The 23,236-nt window shown below is 45.8% G+C and overlaps 1 protein-coding gene across 4 annotated transcripts in view; it reads left to right on the forward strand.

The window, feature by feature from the left end:
* NTM (neurotrimin) overlaps positions 1-23,236 on the forward strand; it is a 915,982-nt gene that overhangs the window by 887,251 nt on the left and 5,495 nt on the right. The window contains exons 4-8 of one of the 4 annotated variants that reach the window (XM_023516784.1): positions 6,452-6,586; positions 8,972-9,092; positions 13,841-13,992; positions 17,258-17,293; positions 22,190-22,222. In XM_023516784.1, the coding sequence (XP_023372552.1) occupies positions 6,452-6,586; positions 8,972-9,092; positions 13,841-13,992; positions 17,258-17,293; positions 22,190-22,222 (477 nt within the window). The remainder of the gene's footprint in view (positions 1-6,451; positions 6,587-8,971; positions 9,093-13,840; positions 13,993-17,257; positions 17,294-22,189; positions 22,223-23,236) is intronic. The other 3 variants (XM_012808945.1, XM_023516785.1, XM_003795914.2) reach the window with 3 other exon arrangements.

Raw genomic sequence — 23,236 nt, forward strand, 5'->3', positions numbered from 1 at the left:
CTCTAAGGCCTTTCATAAAAAACATAAAAACGTTTTTAGTTTCTGACCCCAACTGCTTCCTTTATCAGACTTCAAATGCAGTCCCTCGGGCTTGTAGGAGTTGGTATCCTGCCTCCCCCACCTTGCTCTCGTCCCCCATCTCCTAGCATCTCAACACAGCCGAGCCCTCTCCCAGTCAAAACACAAACCCTCCCGTGCTCATCTGCCATCCTAACTGCACCAGGCAGGACACCAGCTGGCCTGTCCCTCACATGGCAGTCCCTGAGGCCTGGTGCAACCTGAGAGGGCAGAGATGCACAGGGCCAAGGGACTGTCCAGGACAGGAAGGACACTGCTAGTCACAGGACTGGGCCTACATTTTGAAAACGATTCTTTTCAATGCTGGGATTCTGTGTTATGTATTTTTTTCAGTGTCTGACGTGATGTCTGATGATTTTATCTCAGCTGGTATGTATCTATGCCCCAAAAATATTAAGCAAGGAGACAGCTGTGTCCTCTCCTCTCCACCAACTACAGCTGCTCTCCTGACAAGCTTATTCTTGGGTAAGATAAAAATGATAATTATGGCTATTATTATTTTTCATTTAGAGTGATTTTAATGCCCAATCTAAAAACCCAGAAATGTGGGGTTTTCTTTTCCAAAGTGGTGTTACTTACATATGGCCATCTCAGTCCTTAGATTAGCTATAAACTGCCGAGCTCAGCACTTTGGACAGTAGGCGACTCCTCTGGGGACTTGGGGACAGGTGTGACCACACTGCCGGCTTGCTTCATTGCACTGATCTGGCTGTCATATTCCACTTAATGAAATAGCGGTTGTCCCGAAAAGTTGGCTGTAAAACAGATTTCTGTTAGATAAATCATACTTCTTCATTGATCTACATTTTTAAATTAAGGATACAGTCCCCTGAAGAAATAATTTGCCCTAAGATTAGACATAAATTATACTAAACACTCGATAAACCTTTTAAAATTACACATTTAAAGAAAATCTTTTCTGGCAGAACACTAATAGCGATGATATTTTTTGAAGTCAGGAAATACAAACATCATGCTAAGAACCAGAAGTGGTACCATGGGGACTAGAGCCACACGAGGGTTAGGGTAGCAGCAAGGACTTCCTGACATTTTTGATTAAATTCAACCCGTTATTCTGGGTCTGTCAGTCCATCAGTTAATCAATAAGAAGGTGATAAATTTCCAAATTATGCAAACTCCTTGCCTAGGATCCTTGAGAGCCAGAGATATCCAAGACCTGGTTCCTGTTACCAAAGAACTTCAGTCACACTGGAAAAATCAGACGTGTGTACATAGCACAAAACAGCTATTAGAAAATGCTATGTCAACTGCAGGAGCAGGGGGTCAATGCCCAGAGACCTGGAGTGCTTTGTCATTAACCAGACGTGTGACCACTGTCTCCTGTACGTGTCAGTTCCCCACATGAAAAATGTGAGGGTTCAGCTGAAGTACTAGTTCCCAAACTGGCCTACACAAGAGAATTTCCTGGTGAGATTATGGAGACTCCTAGTCGCAGGTGATTCTGGCTTAGTTGGGACCTAGAAATCGACAAATTAAGCAACTATTTTAGTGAATTCGACTGCAGTCACACTATGTCCTAGGGAGCGACTCTGGAATTAGGTAACCACTAATGTCCTTAGCTTGATTCAATTATGATTATAAAGACAAGATGAATTGAATAGGCAATCAAGGGTGGGACATCTTTAGGCACCACGCATTTGGTGATGAAAGGGGACATGTCAGTGTCCCAGGTTTGCAGGCTAGAACTCCAAAATTAAGGAATTGGTCAGCCTATGCGCTCTCTTACAACTGTAAGGAAGAACCCTCCCTGGCCTCTGTAGCTTCTAGCACATCCCAGTAGTCCTTGGTTTGCAGACCTGTCTCTGCCGTCACGTGGCTGTCTTCCCCCGTGTGTATGACACTGCCCTTCATCTATGTGTCCCTGTCCCTTTTTATAAGGGCACCAACCATATTGGGTTAGAACATACCCGAATACTTTAACTTGATTACCTTTGTAAAGACCCTTTGTCCAAATATGATCTCATTTCGAGGCACCGTGTCCCAATGGTTAGGACTTTTAGAATATCTCTTTGGAGGTCACAATTTAACCCACATGAGAGTGTTTTCATGGAAGAGTTAAACTTGGAAAGAAAAGTGGTATTTTCTTAGGTAGACAGCAAGGATACAGCTTTCTAGCTGACAAAAACAATCTGTGAAGAAGAAATCACTGTGTTTGTCCAGGATAAAAAAAATAGCACAGCCTGGCCATCGGGCTTATGGAGGTGACCGTGGTGATGGAATGACGATTGTCATAGCTAACCCTGGTGGAGAAGGTGCCTTTCCCTGTACCCTCCACATTACATGTGTCGTAGTCCACAGCTACCCTAGAAATGGGTAATATTCTTCTACACTGCATAATATGGAAATGGTGCTAAAGTTGGGGGACTTCCCAAGGAAGGTTTATCTGACGCCAGATTTTTGCACTTTACGACTACAATCTAGTGCCTCCTTCATGTCACCAACACAAGATAAACTTGAGTGAGTGGATCGGGCTACTTTGTAGAGAGCTTTGATGACAAAGCAGGGGCTTTGTGTTTGATGTGGCAGGCAAGAGGAAACCACGTGTAGTGTCTGAGAGGTGTGCCACGATAAAGGGGTATTTTAAGAAGATGAGTATGTCATTTCCACCCGAGAATGTGTTTCCTTTTGAAAAAGAGAAGGCAGCCTCGTAAGTGAGAAGCCATTGACCATGAAGAGCTTCTTTTCACTGGGCTCTATCAAGTGGTTTGCTCTTCCTCACTGGTGTGTCTTAAGCAGGAATTTCCTTTAGCACATCAAGAAGTCGCTGCAGCTGAGGTTTTTTCTTCTCCCATCTGCTTTGTGAGTTTTTCACACGAGTGATAAAACACTGATCACGGTACGGCCCCAGTACAAATGCTGTTCAGTGAAACTCAACCTTGATTCATTACCTCTGCAAATTCAGATTTCAGGTCAGTGGGTTGTGTTTTGTTTGCTTTAAGCAGCACCTGTGGGAACCTCATTTCAGCCTGTTCTGAGCTTAGTTCATTATATATAGACTGATAATCTTCTCTCTGCTTCTGCCACGCGTGCCTCTTGTGGATAAAAATGTGTGTGAGAGTAAAAGTGAAAATAACAACGATGATGGCTAGAATGTATCAAGCATTTTATTACATACAGATTACTTTTCACATCCCTTAGCCAGCTGAATCAGAGAGAATGCAGGTGAGAAGTGATGAGTAACGGATCGCTGCAGTTAATGCATTTGGTCCAGGGACACGTGATGCTAAGATTAAGCCTCATTGGTTCTTACAGGATGACTTGAGTATAAATCCCCTCCCCCTGGTTGTAGAAATCTGGATCCATGCAGACCATATGCATCCCTCAAAACTTGAACCATCCAACTTCCTTCCCTACAGAAGATCGCCTACCAGTGTGTAAAGCTCCATACGAGTCTGTACTTCATGTCCCTGGGGAACACTTGGTGACTTGCTCCTTTCAATTGCCCTACTATTTGTGTCCTTGAATTGCAGTCTTAGACTGCCACCCTCCCAACCTCCTTCTCCATTTGGATGTTCATATAACAAGCTCCTCCGAGGTTGACTTCTATAAACCTCATTGGGGTGGAGCAGGAGCATATTTGGGTAGTGGAATGAAAACAGATGCGTGGACGTTAGTTGGCGAGAACAAGAGCCCCAAAGAGTCTTTTCTTTTTGTTTCCCTGCTCTGGTGATGTAATACACGGCCTCTGGGGAGACCTGGGGTCCTACCAGTCACTGCTCCAACACTGGAGCTCTATCCAGAAACAGCTGTCCGGAGCTAATTTATTTCCTAATGCTGCAGCGCTGTTAATTTATAAATTACACTGGTAATTCAAGCTATTATTAATTTCAGATGGTGTAGGGCAAGCCTAATTAAAATATGACACCAATTGCCACACATATGTACCAAGGACTACCATTTAAAATTAATGGGAATATTAAGTGTGACACTGGTCTCCGAGATGCTTTGCACAGTAATTAGAGCATTCTAGTGGGGAAAGATCTGACAAACTCGGTCCTGTGGTTGGTAGCAGATAAACAAGGACAACATAAGAAGAAAACAAATTCTTTACTTAAACCTCTTCTCCTCATTTCCTCCACTCTTGCTCAAATCAAGGTTAGTACTAAGTTTCCCCCCTAAAAACTGCTTATGAAACAATAATAATAAAGGCTACGGAGGCCATCAGGAGTTTCTTACTGGTTGGAACTAGGAGTCTATTTGGGTTAAGGTTGTTTGTTTTCCCCGTATGTTGGACTTTGGGGCCTTTTTTTCCTACTTATTAACATTCTCCTTGTCTGTCTTGTGAATTTCTTTCTTGCTTGTTACAATAGATAGAGGCTGTTTGTTTGTTTTTTCTCTGCTGTATGCAATAGAGCCAAAAGGGTTTTTGTGCATATATAGTGTCGGTCCTTGTGGCATGAAGATTTATGGGAAGGTACTGAGGTTAGGCTTGTTCCAGACAGTGGTAAAAACCTATTATGACCACGCAGTGCTGGCATAGTGGTGGAACAAGGGAGTGGCCTTTATTTATAAGATAGTTGTTTCAATGTTATTCCCTTGGGCATTGTTACTATGGTTATCTTGACAAAAGTGGTGACCTCTTGAACTTGACCTTAGAAATGAAGACAATACGACCTCAACATTTATACCCTCATGTTAATCTCAAATTTAAAGAAATGGAAGAACAGTTATATTTATGATTGTCTCAGAGAATAAGGAGAGTAAAGCATTACTTAAATCTCAGAAAAACGATGAAATGTAGACTCTTATTTATATTCCTGTTGTGAAGTGTTTTAAAGCAAGAGTGAAAATGTTTTAAAATCTCAGATTTTAAAATGGTAATGGTTGCGGCCTGCTGCAAATATACTAAAAAAACATGCGTGGTATAGTTTAAGCCATTGAATTGCATGTTAAGTGAATTATATCTGAATAAAACCATCTAAAAGAAGTGACGACCGTAACAGTCTGGGAACCAATACAACCACATCTTGCACAAGTTTCCGTATCAGAGCAGTTCCTGTAGTTTTCATTGTTAGGTTGTGGGCCAGCAGAAGCGTGGGCCATTGTGGAGGGGTTTCGTGACCTGGAGAGAAATGTTCCTTTGTTACCCTTTATTGGGCCACTCATATTATTATAATTTCACTCCAGCTGAATCTGTGCCTCCAGGCAGATCAGAGGGCTGATAGTATGTGACTAAATTAACAGGTGTGCAGGGCATGAGAACTTTTAAAGTGCTTTCGTGTGTGTGTGTGTGTGTGTTTTCCATGTGTTGCTCCCAGTAGCCCTGTGAGGTATTAGATACTAGGACCATACACGTATTATACCTGAGAAAATGTTTCTCAGCGGCCAGGGACAGTTTTAATTTGTGCTGATTGTCCTGTAGGAATTGTTTAGGATATCGTTATCGTAATTATCCTCATGAAGGCAGATGACCCAGGATGTAAGCAGTTATTCTTGTTTTTGACTGTTTTTTGGCAAGGAGGTGAGGACTGAGGCCTCTGAGAGAGAACTCTGAAATTGCCTCGCCAGCCCACATGTCTTGGGTTCTCCATGACTGAATGCTCATGGCCAGATGTGGGGTGTGGAGCCCGGCTGGGGGCGACTATTGTGATCGTTCATACTCTTTCACTAGAGAAAGTGAGTCTCAGGATGTTTCCGTGACGGAGCGCAGTTGCTGCCGTGGCTTCTGACTCTCCTTTCTGATCTACTTCTGGTTAGACTTCAAGCTCCAGGTCCCGGTGCTGGAGATCTTGTGCCTAAGAGCTTTTAGCAGATAGAAGCTTAGAAAATTGATTTCTGCCTATGTACTTAATAGTCTACATGAAAAATCAGGAAGTTAAATTTATTTTATTCGTGTTTCCATGACCTTTGTGGCTCCTGTGTGTGTGTGGGTGTGTAGGTAGGTATGTGCACACACACAGTTCTGATGTGGCTTTTTTAATTAACTCATGTAACAGGGCTGCCGTCATCAACTTGCTATTCAAGGTTCAGTCTAAATCATACCTCGAGATCAGAAAGAGTTAAGGGCCCTAACATAGATCCCTGAGCGGCACTGCTTGGTAAGATTCAGGCATTGTAAATGTCAAGATTATTAATCACTTATCAAAGACCCATAATTCTCTAGGTAGTCTTCTTGGTACAGGTAGGAGCACAAACATTTCAGCTGGTCTTCAGGGGAGCCCAGGGATATTTGGTGGTGGGAGGGGTAGAAGAGATGAGAAGGGAGAATCTGAATAATTCCTCCGAATCTGAACTTCCAAGTGGCACAGTTCTCTGCGGATGGGACCATTTTCCGCTTTGTTTTCTAATTTTCTATCTTCTGTGTCTTTCCCTCCTATTAATATATCACCACAACTCACTGCTCCTCCTGCAGCTGTTGGCTTTGTGAGTGAAGATGAGTACCTGGAAATTCAGGGCATCACCCGAGAGCAGTCGGGGGACTACGAGTGCAGCGCCTCCAACGACGTGGCCGCACCAGTGGTTCGGAGAGTGAAGGTCACGGTGAACTGTGAGTGTCTCACCCGCCGCCCGCCCCGTGAGGCCAGCCCACTGGCGTGGCCGCCACCTAGAGCCCGTTAGCAAAGCCCGCCGCTGACCCAGGACAGGAATTCACACGTCATCATTTTCCACACTCTGCTTTCAGGAGCAACCGCTTCAGACTCTAATATTTGACATCTCAAGGTGCCACAGTGTCACCTTGGGAAGAAAAAAAAAAAACCAGTAGCTGAAAGTAATTTAATACCAAACTTGACTTACATGGCTGAGAGATCATTAAATGGCATTCAATGCATAATTTATAAACACATGTCTTCAAATCCTAATTTTCTTCCCATAATTTACACACACGATGAAGTTGTCCAAGAGCCTCTCACTCTGGAGACCAGACATCTCCATAATGGAGCACAGATGACGTGTTAGGAACCAGTGGAGCCTGTGTGTATGGGGTGTTTATTGTACCTCATCTGTTTACAATTATGGATGTTGACGTGTATGGTATACATGTATAGTTTGGACACAAATAGATTCTGGTTCTGATAGCAGAAGATTTATCAAGAATTTTCATTTTTACTGATAGAGGTACAGAATCCAAAAAGTTTGCAAATGACTGCTGTGGACCCTGTTTTATCAACCACCTGAATTCTCTCCAACTTCAAACGTGTTCCAGTCTCCTAAGTTTCATTATCCTTCCCCCTCTGGGTTCCTCATTATGCCCTCTGACTCAGGTCCCTACACATTCGGAACGTTTGCTGTGCTTGCACACTCCAGGAAGCCTCATGACAGAACAGAACCCAAGACCAAACCAGCAAGAACAAGCCTTTTCCCTTCAAAACTGGGCAGGGCCAGGGTGTGGAAGTAGTGGAAAGATTCTGGGTGAATGCTAGTCCTTTTCTTTAATACTCCTTCTGTGACAGTGCAAACCTAGTCAGCATGAAGCCCTTTAAAAAATAAGGAATAGGTATAACAATGTTACTATTTTTTTGTACCATGCAACTTTTTTCTTTTTTCTTTTTTTAAGGGACTGAGGGCAGGGCATTGGTTCATGCATATAATCCTAGCACTAGGATTGAGGGGCCAGGGAATTGAGCTCAGGAGTCCTAGACCAGCCTGAGCAAGAGCCAGACACATCTCAACTAAAAATAGAAAAACTAGCCCGGCATTGTGGCAGGTGCCTGTAGTCCTGGCTACTCAAGTGATTGAGGGAAGAGGATCACTGGAGCCCAGGAGCCTGAGGTTGCTGTGAGCTATGATGATGTCTCTGCACTCTACCCAAGGTGACTCTGTCTCAAATAAATAAATAAGGATGGTGCCTATGGCTCAGTGAGTAGGGCGCCAGCCCCATATACCAGACATGGTGGGTTCAAACCTGACCTTGGCCAAACAACAGCAAAAATAAAAATAAATAAAATAAGGACTAAGATGATTTATAGTTTATCAAGATAAACCTAAAAAGTAGAGAAATGGAAACAAAAGAAAAATATGTTTAGGGGATGAGTGAAAGCTAAGGAAAAAACAGCACCTGGGCTACGTACCTTAAGGTTGCGAGGTGTGGGTTCAGAACGTGGTCTTGCTTTGCTAAAGTAAAGAGGAGAAACATCCCCTGCTTTAAGATTTATGTTTTCCATAAGATAAAAGCAAATTGGTTGCTTGGGAGAAGGAATGCTTTTCCCGGTCCAGAGACCCTAGAGAAAATTCTCTTTTAGAGTCTTCACAAATAGAGCACTGTAAGGTGTTGTCAACATTATGTACAGTATTTCTGCATGCAATAGAACAGCAAGTTTATTGTGGGTGTTTTTCATAAGGCTCCTCCGTGCAAACTGATAAAATATCAAGGTGGTTGGGTGAGGACTTCAAATGAGCACAGACCAAGTTTGTGAGTCTGGTGTGGTCTGGCTTGCCAGGGATCCAGTTTAGAATATCAAGTAGAATGACTGATGTGTGCCTCCTTCAGGCAATTTTCCTTGAATGTTATTTCTTGCAGCTGAGCTTTTGATGGGAATTGAGTAGTTCAAAGTTGTATACTTTGGCAAGAACCTGGTGTGCAGAAATTCTATAAGGCTGATTAAAGGTGCTGACCATCAACCCATGGAGCAGAGGGTTGATGGGTGTGCATTATCCTATGAAAGTTAAAAAGCGTTAAACAGAAAATAAGCTGAATCCCTGGTCATTCCAACTCTTGCAGAGGAGAACAGAAATAACACCCGCTAGGAAGACAGAACTCTTCCTTAGAATGGAATTGAAAACGTTTTCATTCTCTGGCATAATTTGTACAGCAATTTGACAGCACACGTAAACAGAGGTAGGAGAAGGAATAGAAAACAAGACGAATGAATGAAGCAGCCTTCCTCATCTCGAAATGCATTTAAAAACGCTATGGGACATTTTCTGTCTGCAGATCCACCATATATTTCCGAAGCTAAGGGTACGGGTGTCCCTGTGGGACAGAAGGGGACGCTGCAGTGTGAAGCCTCAGCAGTCCCTTCAGCAGAATTCCAGTGGTACAAGGATGACAAAAGGTGAGTCCCCCTCTCATCCTCTCCCCACGGCCACCTGCCCGGAAGGAGAAAACGTCCAGGTTCCCAATTCCAGATGGTTGCAAATGAATTCCTGTAAAATCCTCTTCTGAATTCCTCCTGTCTAATGGGGAGGAGGATATGCTAACAAGCTTTTCCTTAACATGAATGGACTTCAGCTAGATCTCAATATCCCTGTGCAGAATTATCACTTGCCAACCAGCAGGCTTGAGAGGAAACATTTTTTTTTTTTTAGGAAAGCAAAATCTCAAGAGGAAGTAGCAGTATCACAAGGTCTGAGAGTTTTCATAGGCCAAAAAATAACATGTTCCACCTGAAGCTATTTTTAACACTTTCTGAGGCTCCAGGGGTGGCTAACAAGTTAGTGGCAGCCAGTACGGGCGGCACTTCATCCCAGACATCATCAGTAACTGCGCATAAGAGCCCGTGACCTGGATACAGCCCTCCCTTTGTGCCCAAGTTGTTCTTTTACTAGAGGAGAAAAGTGAGAGGAATATTCCCTTCCTTCCCATTGTCGCAGCCGTCATTGGGATATTTGTTGTGAGTCACTGAAGATGATCATTTCAAGGAGTTATCGAATGGTGTGTCAGTGCAGGGATCAGTAGCTCGGCACAGCCAGGCAACATGGCAATTACTGTTATCAAAGAGCTATTTTAAGGTGGATGAACAACAAGGGAAAGTGCAGAGCTGTCTGTGCTGAGAACATTTTCATAACAATGGAGGTGCTGGGAGAGGCGATGCAAACAAGTACTGAGGTGTGTGAGGGGTGCTTAAGAGGGAAGGGATGGAGGTTGCAGAGCTGAGAAGAAAAGACAGCAGAGAAAGCGATTCTGAGAAGCAGAGCAGGGCGCAGAGCCCAGGGCAGGGCGGGCGATGTCACACTTCATGGGACTTGTTCATCCTGCCTGGCTTTTCCCTCCTTTGGCCATCAGTGAGACACCCCAGCTAGCCTCTGAATCAAAACCTGAATTCTGCTTAGAACCAAGTCACTAAGTCATAAGGTTTGGCTGTGTCTTAATCCTTCCAAATGAGAATGAGTGTTTTCTTTCCTTTAAAAAAAAAAAAAAAAAAAACTCTTTAAGGAAACATTCTGGCCGCTTGCAGTGAGGCGTATTGTACATGCCCACCCAGCCAGCTTCATGGACCAAGAAGCTAAAGTAGAAAGAGGAAGAAAGAACTCACAAAGAAATAAGAATTCTTCTTCTGGAGCTGGTTGTCCTTCTCCTAAGAATTCACAATCAGGCGGAAGGCGGTCATGGTATTTTTGCAACAAATAAACACGGTTACCTTACACAGAAATCCAACTTCACTTATTCCCTCCTCAAAAGAAGAAGAAATCGGAGACATAAAGGTCCATTTTTTAACAAAATAAAACAAACCAAAACCAATTGAGCTGTAGGGTCAGTTCCTGAACCTTTCATTGTCTGTGTCTTAGTGAAATTAATCAGCTGCATTACTTGAATTCTATATGGGAGGAAAATAGAAACTAAATATAGGGAAAAGCAAGATCTTAGAAGAAAATACAGCAAAAATAGCCAACAGTGAGGAAAGCAAGGACAGCGCTCTGCTCTTTGACTGCAGCCGTGGTCATAGGAGGGACCCCACCCCCACTGTCCTCTACCCTGGAGGACGGCACCCAGTAGCATGGCCAGGGGTGGTTTCCTTGGCTCGGCCAGTTTTGTCTCTTTCTTTCTTTGAGTTCTTCTGATGGCTTCTCCTTTTCTCCTCTTTCCCTTTCTTTTGGTCAGTTTCCCATGTATTTCCTGTGTTCTCCCATTGAATGGAGTTGTCTTTCTGCCTGGCCCGCAGCTCAGCAGCACCTCTGCCTCTGAGGTCCTCATCACAGCCGGCTGTGCCTGCCAGGCACAACCTGGGCAGGTCTCCAGGGGCACATTGCTTCTGCCCTGGGGGGAAGGCCAGCTCTCACTCAGCTCCCATTTTCAGTAAGAAGAGCAGACTTCCGAGGCAAATTAAAGGAGTCTGTGCAGTGAGGACAAGCAGTTTTCTTAACATTGAGGTCAGAAGTCTTTTGGCTGCCAGTGCCACTCCACTGTATGCCACTGCGTGTGTTATCAGTCAGAGGATGAGAAGATGGGATGCTGTAATTAATAAGGGCCACCAGCCCAACAGGGGCATGAGCCAATGAAAAGCCCGTGGCTTCATTAAGAAACAGAAGCCTGGTAGCAGTGCAGGATGGGGGAAGGTGTGCCCACCTGGAATGGGGCAAAATGTGTCATCCCAAGAGCTTCAAAGCTCCGCAGAGTGCTGCCAGACTCCCTGCAAGGTTTTTAGTGAAAGACACTTCAGAGCTGTCAGGCAGGACCCTGCTTTGGGTAAGTCTCTCCCACTATAGAGCCGGAATCTCATTTGCAGCTTGGTTACGATATGAAGGCTCCCTCTCCATCCCAGGACTGTCAGAATGGCAGCTGAGATCAGTACCCTGGAACAGCTCACAGAAGCCTCCTGGTGGGTGGTATGGAGAGTGGTCTGTGGACAGCATCCCCTGAAGGATCAGTATCTACATAGCAGAAGTAAAAGTGGCCTCTGACTGCACAGCCAGGTGCCTCATTCCATTCAGAGAGTGCTAGCATTAAAAACCCATGGACTCAGGCCAGTGCCCTGCCCCTGGCTTTTGAGAGAGGAAGACTCCCAGAGGAAAACCTACTTAATAAAAAGCAAGGCAAGGCCTTCCAGAGCGTCTTCTGACTTCCCCGGAGACGTTGGGTGAGAACCCCAGTGAGAACCTGCCTCTCTCTTCTGATCAAGGTTACTGTAAATTTTGGGAGTGGAGAGAATTATTTCATAACCCCACAGAGATCAAGTCTTCAGATAATGACAAAGCAGCTGCCCTCTGTGCCAAATCATACTGTGACCCGGGGACAGTCTTCTGTGTCTGACTCCATAGAAGTGCATTAGACTGAATTGTATTGTGTAGTCTACAAAGCATTTTCTAACCATTGTCTTACTGGGCCTCGCTTTCTTTTTCGGCCTTGAATGTGATCTTTCCCGGTTTGGTGACTCCGGTACCAGCCATTTGCCCCAAGTATGCTCACCGTGCTTTGTTCCACTGTGTCCTTACTGTGACACCGTCTACTTCCTAATAGTTCTGCTCCAGCTCAGCCCTACCAGGAAATGTAGGTTTCTATTCCTCCATATTCTTCTTTAAACAGAGTTTTCTGCCCCAGCAGTGTTTGTGTTTTCCGTAACATCAGGTCAGCTTCTGGATAAGGATTACAAATTGTTTCTGGGAAAGTAGAGCGTTGCCTTAAAGCCCAAATTCTGAAATAGGACATTTCAGAAATCTAATTTCAGATTTTTTGCATGCCCACAATTATAATAGGAATTGCTGTTAAGAGCTCCTGAGTTGGGCATAGTGGCTCACGCCTGCAATCCCAGCACTCTGGGAGGCCAAGGCAGGTGGATTGTCTGAGCTCATGCATTTAAGACCAGCCTGAGCAAGAGCAGACCCTGCCTCTAAATATCGGGGGAAATTGTGGCAGGTGCCTGTATTCCCAGCTACTCAGGAGGCTAAGGCAAGAGAATCACTTGAGCACAGGCTGAGGCACGAGAATCGCTTGAGCACAAGAGTTTGAGGTTGCTGTGAGCTGTGATTTCACAGCACTCTACAGAGGGTGACAAAGTGAGACTCTGTCTCAAAAAAAAAAAAATTTAGGCACTAAATGGGAGCTTCCTTTGATGTGATTGTGACCAAGGGGTGCCAACTCCAGCTCAATAAATTTGTTTCAGGTGGGTTGCCACTCAAGGATTTATTTGGGACTTCATTTCCAGGAAGACATGGAAAGCCAGTGCTCCTATAAATGGAGTAACTGAGTGAGACTCTTTCTCAAAAAGAAAATCAAGAAAATATGCCTACTGTCCCCTAAAACAGCTTTCTTCTTACCCTAAGTCCCCAGTGATAGAATCCATGGTTTTAATAAACATGTCTACCTTCTCTCAGACACTTACTACCTGTGGCAATTCTTCAGGCCCCCTGGGACCCACACAAGCCCTGTGGCATCCTGGGCAGCCATGGTGAAGTCCAGGGACACTGTAGGCTCAGTAGGATCATAGTCTGAGGGGTGGCAAATCCTTCCCACGCTGATCCCCTGCAATACTCTGATCAGATCACTCCTCTCAAGCCCTTCAAAGGCCCCACCTGAGAAAATTATTATTCTCCCCTCTTCATAGCCCCCCAAATGAAGTGCTATCTATAGAACACCTCATGTGCTTATGGAGAAATTTTATAACCCAGGTGCTTGAAAACCATTGTTCTTTCTAAGCCCTCAGATTGCTCTTTTCTTCAGAGCTTGAGTTTTTCATTTTCATGGTGGTCATCAGCATCACCATCACCATCAAGTACCGTGGGGCACTTGCTGCATGGGTGACATCGTTCCCAGTGTCACAGTTTGCACAGTGTAACGTTGTGGTGTGACGGATGGGCTTACAAAGCAAGGATAAGAGGCTGCTCCTGCCTTCAGAGAACTTAAATACCAGTATAGGGCAGTGAGATACCCCACGGCAGCGTCTCTGGGCACGCACATGAAAACAGAAACCCCATTACACATTGGGTGTGAACTGATGGAGCAGTCGAGTGGTGCAAGCAGCAGTTACAATGGTGCCGGAGAGGAGGCACCGGAGAAGATCATGAATCCCAGACTCTGTCTTCCTCCTAGCAGAGAAATGTAACCATGCCTTTTTTTTCTCCTTGTATTGTCTCTTGTGTATCTCAGACTGATTGAAGGAAAGAAAGGTGTCAAAGTGGAAAACAGACCTTTCCTCTCGAAACTCATCTTCTTCAATGTCTCTGAACACGACTACGGGAACTACACTTGTGTGGCCTCCAACAAGCTGGGCCACACCAATGCCAGCATCACGCTATTTGGTGAGACTGTGCCCTGGGCTGGGCAGGGAGATGGGGAGAGAGTGTGAGCAGGAGAGGGGCTGGGGAGGGGAGGGACGGGACAGGGGGGCCTGCGAGGGCTCTTTTCAGAAGTACTGAGGCAGGAGTGAGTAAGAGGAGTCAGAAAGAGGAGATACAGAGAGGAGCAGAGAAAGAGCAAGAGACAGAGGGAGGGAGAAACCGGCACGTGTCTGAAAGTAGATATTAGGAGCAGGAAAATAAAAATGAAAAAGGACATTCACGTTTCACTCTATAGTGGGAAAAAATCCCAAGACAAGAGGAAAGGACTTGGGGATGCCAAAAAAATGACATTTGATTATTTTTTCTTAGTGATATCACCTAAACTGTCTGCAGGGTTTATAATTAGGTGAAATAATCAAGAGCTCAAAATGTTGTACTAGTTCAGTATTTTGCTTGTCACTTTAGTATGAAATTTCCCCTTGTCTCAAACTGTTTCCAGTCATCCATCTCCATCCCCTATTTGGCTGGTGTTTTGCTGCCAGAAGCAAGTGGGCAGCCCCTGTGGCCCCGTTCACCCCGCCCTCTGTGAGCGGAGAGCCCGGCCTTGGGGCATCTGCCCTCATTGTGCCATCAGGCCTCTGCTGGTGGCTTCCATCCCTTGATGGACGCACATCCTCCCCATCAGTTGCAGTGTTAATTTCCACTTGCCTTTTGGACAGATTCCTTCATACTCCATCAAGTTCAGTGAGTTTAGGACGGTTTGAGTTGTTTTACACACACCCCCTCCCACCCCTGTTAACAAACACACTTGTTCAATATGAAGGGAGGGAAAGCAGAGTCATTGGCAGATAATTGGCAACACTTAAATTCCTTTTCTTCTGAGACCTCTGGGACAGTCCTGTAGCCTCCAGGGCGCTCCACCACCCCTGCCCCTGCGACCTGCCCTGGGTGGCCGTGTGTAACTGACTCTGAGTCACAAGCCTGGGCTGCTCCACCTTGCCATCTCTGCTTCCAGATCACATCCTCTCCACCTTCTGCCCAGCACATAAAATAAAACCCAGCTTTATTTGAGAGGGCCGGGGATGGGAAGGCCGCCCTCCATCCCCAGCCGCCAGCTCAGAATGGGCAGAGCTGTGATGAGAGTGATTGATCTGTCTGACATCTCACACACAGGGATGATCATAAGTGCCCCTCACATTTGTCAAGCCCTTTTGGCTTTTTGGCAGGTGTCTGTCTGCATGAACAGAGGGCCAGGATTTGGAAGGAACAGACTGCTTCCTCCCTTGCCTTGCAAATCTAGTGCTCCCCCTCACTTTCCATTAAACTCTCCCAAATCCTGCCCTCCACCCACAGAGACCTCAGCCTCCTCAGCAGTCTCTGTTCCCCTCTGACCTCCTTTCTCTACTGATTTGGACGTATAAAATGGTTTTGCCATTGGTTTGATCACTGCTGTCTAATTCCCTGGCTTTTCCCTTAAATTCATCTCAGAGTAATTCAAGAATAGAAAGAAGCAGCAAAGCCCCCCTTTTTTTCTAAGAGTGAAATGGTTGGCATTTATGACAAGCAAAGTAGTGAAGTAAAGGTGATAAATGTGCCCTTCTCAGTGGACCCATGTGTGGCAATTAAGGCTTCAAATTCTCCCCTCCCATCTTCCACCCCATGCCAGTATCTGCCCGCTCCCCCATATCTGTTGGCACATTCCTGCCATCGCCCCATCTCTGGAGTCCAGGGTTTTCTAAAAAGTACATTAAAAAGAAATAATATGTATCCAAATATGTTTAGAAAGATGGGGTCAACTGAAGATGAGCAGAGTGCACGGGGGATGTTCCTTAACACAGGAGGTCTCAGAGCCTGAACACGCTTTATCTCTTAGAGGGAGATGAAGTTTGCAGCATTTTCAAAACTTAATCAGAGGCCAGGCATGGTGACTCACGCCTGTAATTCTAGCACTCCAGGAGGCCTAGGGGAGGATCGCTTGTGTTCAGGACTTTGAGACCAGTCTGAGCAAGATTGAGACTCCGTTCCACTAGAAAACTAGCCAGGCATTGTGGCAGATGCCCGTCATCCCAGTGACTCCAAAGACTGAAGCAAGAGGATATAGCTTGAGCTTAGGAGGTTGAGGTTGCTGCGAGCTCTAATGCCATAGCACTCTACCTAGGATGACAGAGTGAGACTCTGTCTCAAAAATAAATAAATAAGTAAACAAACCAACAAACTTGGTCAATCAGAAGCCAATTCAGTGATTTAGCCTCAGCTGAGAGACCATTCCTGAGGAGCTCATCACAAGAAACGCTGCCTGGGTTCCCTAGTTCTGTAGAGCTAGTGAAAGCCCCTTGACATGTGAGAGGACGATTTCCAACCCACCGGCTCTTGCCGAGGCTAGTCCAGGCATTACTGTGGCCCCTCAGTTCATTAATGAGCTCACCATCAAGGAGCTCTTTGGAAAAACACGGATTTGTTTGAGAATTTTCCATGTCATTTTTCATCACCTTCCAGCCAGCAGACTCGCACAACTCTTGGCTTTTTGTAAACATACAAACTTTGCGATGGATTTTGCTGTCCTGTGGCATTACAGAAAGCCAGCTAAATGCCAGGATTTCAACACCAACTTGTGCACAAGCTGAACACTACCCACGTGAGCTAGGCAGACGTGGAGAAGTGAGGAGTTCTGGTGCAAGAGGCTTCCATCGTGAATGCAACCCGTATCTTTCAGGGTCCTTCGGCCAAATGAGAGTGGTTAACCCTTCCTCTCATGAACCAATAGGGCTCTGAGCACCTGCTCTCTGAGATTACTGAGCTTGCAGGAGGCTCTGAGTTCGGCTCCCATGTTCCCGAATCACAGAGTTTTGGGGGACCTTTTCACTATCGTATTGCCCCAGGTCCAGAATTCCTGAACTTGGTCTCCCATGATGAAACATTGGGAGGGGGAATCCAGAAGTGAAATCCCATCTGGAAAGAATCATTGGGCTTTTGTTACCAAATCAGGAACCCAGCCTGGCACAAGCTAGGCGGGATTCCGTGTGCGCTGGACATTGTGTAGAGTGGCCAGCTCCCTCACTGCCCGGCCGTTGCATCCCAGTACAGAAACACACAGCTTCCCAGTGTTTGTTTCGCTGCCCCGTGTCCTGCCGCCTTTGGTTTTTGTGTCTTTCTTTATTTATCCATTCCTGCAGAATCGTTTGTGAAAGGCAGTATACAAACTATATATGACCAATATATAGCTGCTGTATATAATATATGTGTCTGTTCTCATTTTTCTCTCCTGTATGTCCCTCACCCGATTTAGAACTAAATGAGCCCACAAGCTCAACTTTGTTGCAAGGTCAGTATCCTCCTGGCTTTATGTTTTCCCCCCTCCTGTCTCCCAGAGCCCCTGCTCCCTGCTTGCTTTCCCCGGGTGTGTTTCCTGAGCCCCCTGTTAGCCTGCTCAGGGGCTGGTGGTGCAGGGCTGTTTAAACAGGTTCCTGGGAGCTGCTGGGTAGACATCAAGGTAGACATCCCCTGCTCTGCCCAGGAAAGCGGGAAGGGGGTGGGAAATAAAACACCATTAGAAGCTCCAAGCCCAGAGGTGAGCATGGAGGCACAGTGCTGAGAGTAGTCTAGACCCCACCTCCAACTGATAGAGAGTTTTCATAACAAGAGTCCTATTCATGCCTCCCAGCGACACGATGATTCAAATACTCCATCACATGCATCAGCCAGTTCACCATGAGGCTCTCCCAGGGAGGAAGGTAGGAACGGTTGCCAACAAGCAATGCTCTGGAGGGGCTGCCGCGGAGATCTTGGTTAGAACCTAGCCGGCCGTAGTTCTCTGTTTTGGGGCGAGTCACTAAAGCTTATTTAGACTAAATTTCCTTTTCTGTACAATGCAATTGATCTGCCTTATCTCCCTTCCAGAGAAGTTCCAACAGTTAACCAAGGATGCATATTAAGAGGCTTTGAAAACTGTGGGGCGCATTTTGAATATCCAGATGCTGAGAGACAGGGCTCCCCTCTGGAGAGTGTCACGGGGCTTACTAACTCATTCCTCACCCCATCCCCTCTGTGGCTTCTCCCACTTCCCTTTCCCCATGACTCCTGCATCTCTCACTTCTCTATGCCCAGCCCTCCTGGCTTGTCCCCTAGCCTAATGCAGTGCTCATTAAGACCGTGACTAAACACTGGGGCTGGGGGGGAATGCACTTGGGCCCTGTGCACTGCTCTTCACCTCCTAAAGACAGTGCTGACCATGGCCATAGCCCAGTGGAAAGGCACCTGTGAGAGATGCTGGTCCCCACTGGCACCCCAACCCCATGGCCTCCCTCCTCCTGCAGACCCCCACCTGCCCTGTTCATCCGCTCACATTCTAGCTGTGTGTTTGTCAGAGGATGGCCATATTTGGAGAAAGTAGAGGAGGAGACAGACAGAAATGAATTATATGGGAAGCAGTTTGACAGATGAGGAGAAGCACTTTTATCATGAAAAGAGTCAGGGCTGCATTATTCACCTTGGTGATAAGTAGGGGCATGGTGGTGATCCACAAACAGGAGAAGGAAACAAGGGAACAGAAAGGAAAAATGAAGTCAGTGGAGGGATTCCGATGTGACTTGAGATTTCAACTTAGGTTTACCAAACTCCATGGGAAGGATGTTCACGGAGCCCAAATAGCAGGAGAAACACAGCTCTCACCTTGGGTAGAGGGATGAGGGAGAGGCTGAGACAGCATGCTGTGACATCCTTTCACAAGATGCTAAGCTAATTCTGCCCAATAAGACCTTCCTTCTTAGAGGAAACATGAAGCTTGTAAAACTCAGGTAGTGGCCTCTGACATGCTTATATTGAACTGAAGGTGTCTCAACTGATAGATATACAGTAAACCCACATCAAAGAAAACAGCAATGCAAACAGGTTACCTGGTTGCTGGGCATGGGGTGAGGAGCAGGTGACATTATTGTTACTCTGCACCCACTGAGATATACCTGGGATACCTAGCGTCCCTCTTTTGTGAGCTGATCAGTTTTGAGTGGACGCTTCTCTACACCAACTTCTTTGCTGGTCCTTGGGATATGCTCAACCCGTCATCTCAGCAACCTTCCTGAGTGTAGGGGAGTGGGATAGGGCAGAAGTCGTGGACTGCAGACACCTGGAACATTCTGCATTAGTGTGGTTTTCCACACAGCTGCTGGACTTGCTTGTAAACTAAAGATACTTTAGAGAAAGCAGAACTTGCACCCAGGCACGTTGATCTCATCTGTCTGTGTTCACGTTCCCCCTCTCCTCTCCTGGTCTTCAGTGCAATAGAGAGTGACCTGTTTCCTCAGGGAATACCCCCAAGTTATGCTTATCTTATCTCAGAAATGCCGAGAAAGATTTATATGAATGCGTGAATTTCCACTGAAGGAGGAACACTTGGCCTTAAGAGACGTTGAAAGCTATTTTGCTACCCAATATCTGGATGGACTAGGAGGATTTTGATAAGAGAATTTTGCTCCTCCTCAGCATTTTCTGCCACCATTGAAGTATTTCTCTGCTTTCCCTTTGCAAACACAACAGATTGCATGTCATCTTCTCGTGTTAATATTTGGTGGTGCAAGACTCTGCCGTGATAAATAAGGACTCAGGTATGGGCCTCCATTCCTCACTGAGCTTCTGCACAGCCAAGGGTGCCGGGGCTGCAGTGCAAGCTCAGCGGCTCCGTGGCTGTTCATTTTCCACCCATTGGCCCATCCTCTTTTATCTCCTAAGCATTAAGTCAGACTTGATGGTATCAGTGGGCAGGGAAAGTTTGGCTGATTAATGCCCGTGAACCTCACAGTGACCAACAGACCAATTTATTAAAGAAAAGAGGACTAAAGTAAACTCTGGATATCAGACAGAAACAGTTGCAGTGGAAGAAATGATCACTTCTTCCCTGCAAAGGATTGAAGATGGTTAATTAGGCCAAGTCATTCAACACTAGGCATTGTGATGTCATGGGTATGTCCAAATAGAAGATGCAAACAAACAAAAAATTCCTTCACCCACTTTCTAGAAAGCTGGTATATCCATCTTCACATGAGACCTGCCCCCTTCTGTCCATGAGAATCAGACAGTGGTCCTGTGCTTACCTGGGTTCTTGGATTCGAATTCCACTAAGTATGGGCTTTGCTGCCAAAAAGATCACTTTATGAATAGAACAGAGGGACTGACATTGGATGGGAGACTTGGGCTAGGAGGCTCTTTTTATTTTTTTATTCCCTTTTGTCCTTCCTCTCTCCTTTCCCCTTTCCTTCCCTTCCTTTCTCCCTTCTTTTCTCCCTTCTTTCCTTTCTTTTTCTTGCTTTTGAACATTTTTTCCCACTCTGCCTGGCCTCTTGTTAATATGCCATTAACAAAGAGATCAATTAAATTCCAGTCAAAGTCTTGGCAAGGAAAATACATACTTGGGATTGTTTTGTCTTCTTAAAAGCCTAAATGTCACTTATGACTTGCACTGGACACTCAGAGGACCCGACTGGTGTTGGACAATCCCCACCGTGACATAGAGGACAGTGCTAGAGTGTCCACATCTCTTCCTAGGACCAAAGCAAAGGGAATGGACTGGAGTGTGGCAGGATGGGGCAGAGCACTTATAGAAACATTGTGGTAGGACATGACTGGTGTGAGGACACTCTAGTTTACTGGGTAGATTGAAACATTGCTGTCTAGAAAAGCCCGAAGATGAATTCTAGCTAAAATCAAGAATGAGTGTCTAAGGGTCCTATGTGGATACAAATGCACCTTGGCTTCTTTCAAATAGTGTGTGTTGGAGATTCAGAGGAAAAAAAAATCTGGATGGGAATAAGTCAGCTGAAGTTATTTTCAGGCCTTTGCCTCCTTTTGGTTTGGGGGTAAAAGTTGTATGACATCTTCATCTCTCCCAGTCTGTCTTCAAACTATCCTCCTCTTTCCATTTTCCTTTTTCTTGGTACAGAGTGACTCATAAATCCATGGCAACTGAAGGAGACAATTCATGAAAATAGTCCCTCCTCAGCTTCTGGGCTGGCTTCTAGGGTCCAACAAGCGCTCTAAAGGGACCATCCTTACTAAATGTCCAGGCAGCATGGCACTGGCACTCCTAGTTTTCCTCTGATATTCTGCCTTTATATCATATCTTCTCTCAATCACAAGACATTTGATCATAGATCACCTCTTATATCTTTACGTATTCAGGGTGGCTTCTCAGGGTTGCTTATGTTCACTTAAATCAAGACAGATACCTATGTCAGGTGCTCTTAAAGAATAGATTGGGAGCTTGAATGTGCAGGTATGTATGCACCTGACTTTTAGCAAAGATGATAGTTGTGTTTAAGGTAAGTTGTGTCTAGGTTGTCTTTCTGTATATAAGGTCCTTTGCACAGAGAACATAGGCTCCCAAGGTATCACTTCAATGCAAAAGGGTTTAACTCCATTTTCCATCCTTCCTATATCCATGGTGAGAAGCTACACAGGCCCTTAGCTAAAGAGAGAAGTAAAAGATTAAGAGATCATCCCAAATTCAGGTCAGATAAGACATCAACTCTCCACAGAAAAGGTGGGGAGACCTTGTGGATCCTTCTGAAACTGGTGCGATAGGTTTTTCATGGTCTATTCTGCATAGAGGGGCTGGTCCACAGGGAAGTCCCACAAGTCCCAGTACGGCAGCACAGGTGTGGGTGTCACCGGCTTGGGTGACCTCAAAGAGATGAAGCCCTCTTTGCCCAGCTTGGTGCTGTCCAACTCATCAAGAGTAAGCCACCTCACCAGTGTGTCTAAGATGCCCAGCTCAGTGCCAGACATACTTTTACATTTCAAACTTGGTACGAGCAGCTACCTACATTCAGACAGCTTTAGCATAAATCCATGAACTTTATGTGTAATTCCTACAGACTTCAAACAATTTGGAGATCTCCAAATTGATGATGACCAAGTTGTTCTACAAACTCTTAGCTTGGTGCTGTGGGCCTCAAGGTGTGGCTGTGTCACCTGCTGAGACCAGGTGGATATTTTGATTCTGCTTGAGTCTGTGGTCCATTTTGCCCATGTCTTTCTCCTGCCCTCAACTCACCCACCAAAAACCAGAGGGGTGACACATGAGTGCTGGGCTGCTGTAAGACACAAACGCAGGAGGCCTGGGGAGGTTCCTGGCACCACTCGCTTCTAAGATCTTCTGAAGGCAGGTGTGACGCCTCCGTCTGCTTTCTCCTACCTTAACAGTGGCTTGTTTTTTAATTTCTTTTAGAAGTGAAAACTACAGCCCTGACCTCTTGGAAAGGTTTGTATATTTCTTTTTCAGACAGCTGCAGCCTTGGTGGGAAGGGGATATGTAAAACTCTTCACCTTCCTCCAAGATAACTTCTTTGCTAAGCTAACCCCAGGAAGCAGCCCAGAGGGAACCCTCCCCAATGCTGAGCTGTCTCTGTGTCGATTTAGATTAACCCCATCCCCAAGGACATCCCATCCTCCCTGGGTGGCTTCAACCTGCAGAAGTCTAACTTCTCCTCATTGCTGGCGGCACTAATGAGCACCTGTCAGTGCCCAGAATAGCTCCATCTCTGGGCTTCTCTGTTCCAGGCCTGTCTGTCCCCCTTGCACACTGATGCTCTAATGCATAGATCTTCCTAGACCTCGGCCCCGCATGCTGCTCTTTGCTTGCTCCGTTCTTTCTTTCTTTCTAACTTGGAGCTAGAAGAAAAGGGGGGGGAGGAAGGGGAAGTGGGAAAAGGGGGAGGTTCTTGGATGAGTCACTAAGCTACGAATAAAATGCATCCTATTTGAGGCTTTCATTCCTGCCAGATGTTTCCGATGGATAATTGACACTCATCACAGTTCCCTAGGACCCTAACCATCCTGGTAATTAGTCTCTTTAGGCCTCTGCAGCTCTCTAATGAGATAGAGGCAATAGAGGCCTCTAGTGTGGCATGGAGGCGTGGCTAGATGAAGAGCAGAGCCTCATCTGGGTGGCCCATGTCACCAGGCAGATGGCCCAGCTGTCAGTCTGAGAGGGCCTTGCTCTCAGGACACTGTGGATCATGCCTTCCTGGACCAGAGGTCCTCGTTTCATAGGGTTCTTCCAGGCAACATTCAGTTGTATGGAGTGGCCTGTGGGAGGCAGACCGGCCATGTCTGCAGCGCCCACCTTCACCAGCGCCTGGCCAGGCAGCCCTCTGACTGCCCCTTCTTCTCTTCATTCTCTGAGTTAGTGGGGAGAACATTTCATTTGAAGACAGAAGTCAAGGGACCTTGGGGAAGTGCCTTGAGCTGTCAGATGCTAAGTTTCCACATGTTA

Source organism: Otolemur garnettii, unplaced genomic scaffold (assembly GCF_000181295.1).
Source record: "Otolemur garnettii isolate 467f Iridium unplaced genomic scaffold, OtoGar3 scaffold00097, whole genome shotgun sequence".
Lineage (NCBI taxonomy): Eukaryota > Metazoa > Chordata > Mammalia > Primates > Galagidae > Otolemur > Otolemur garnettii.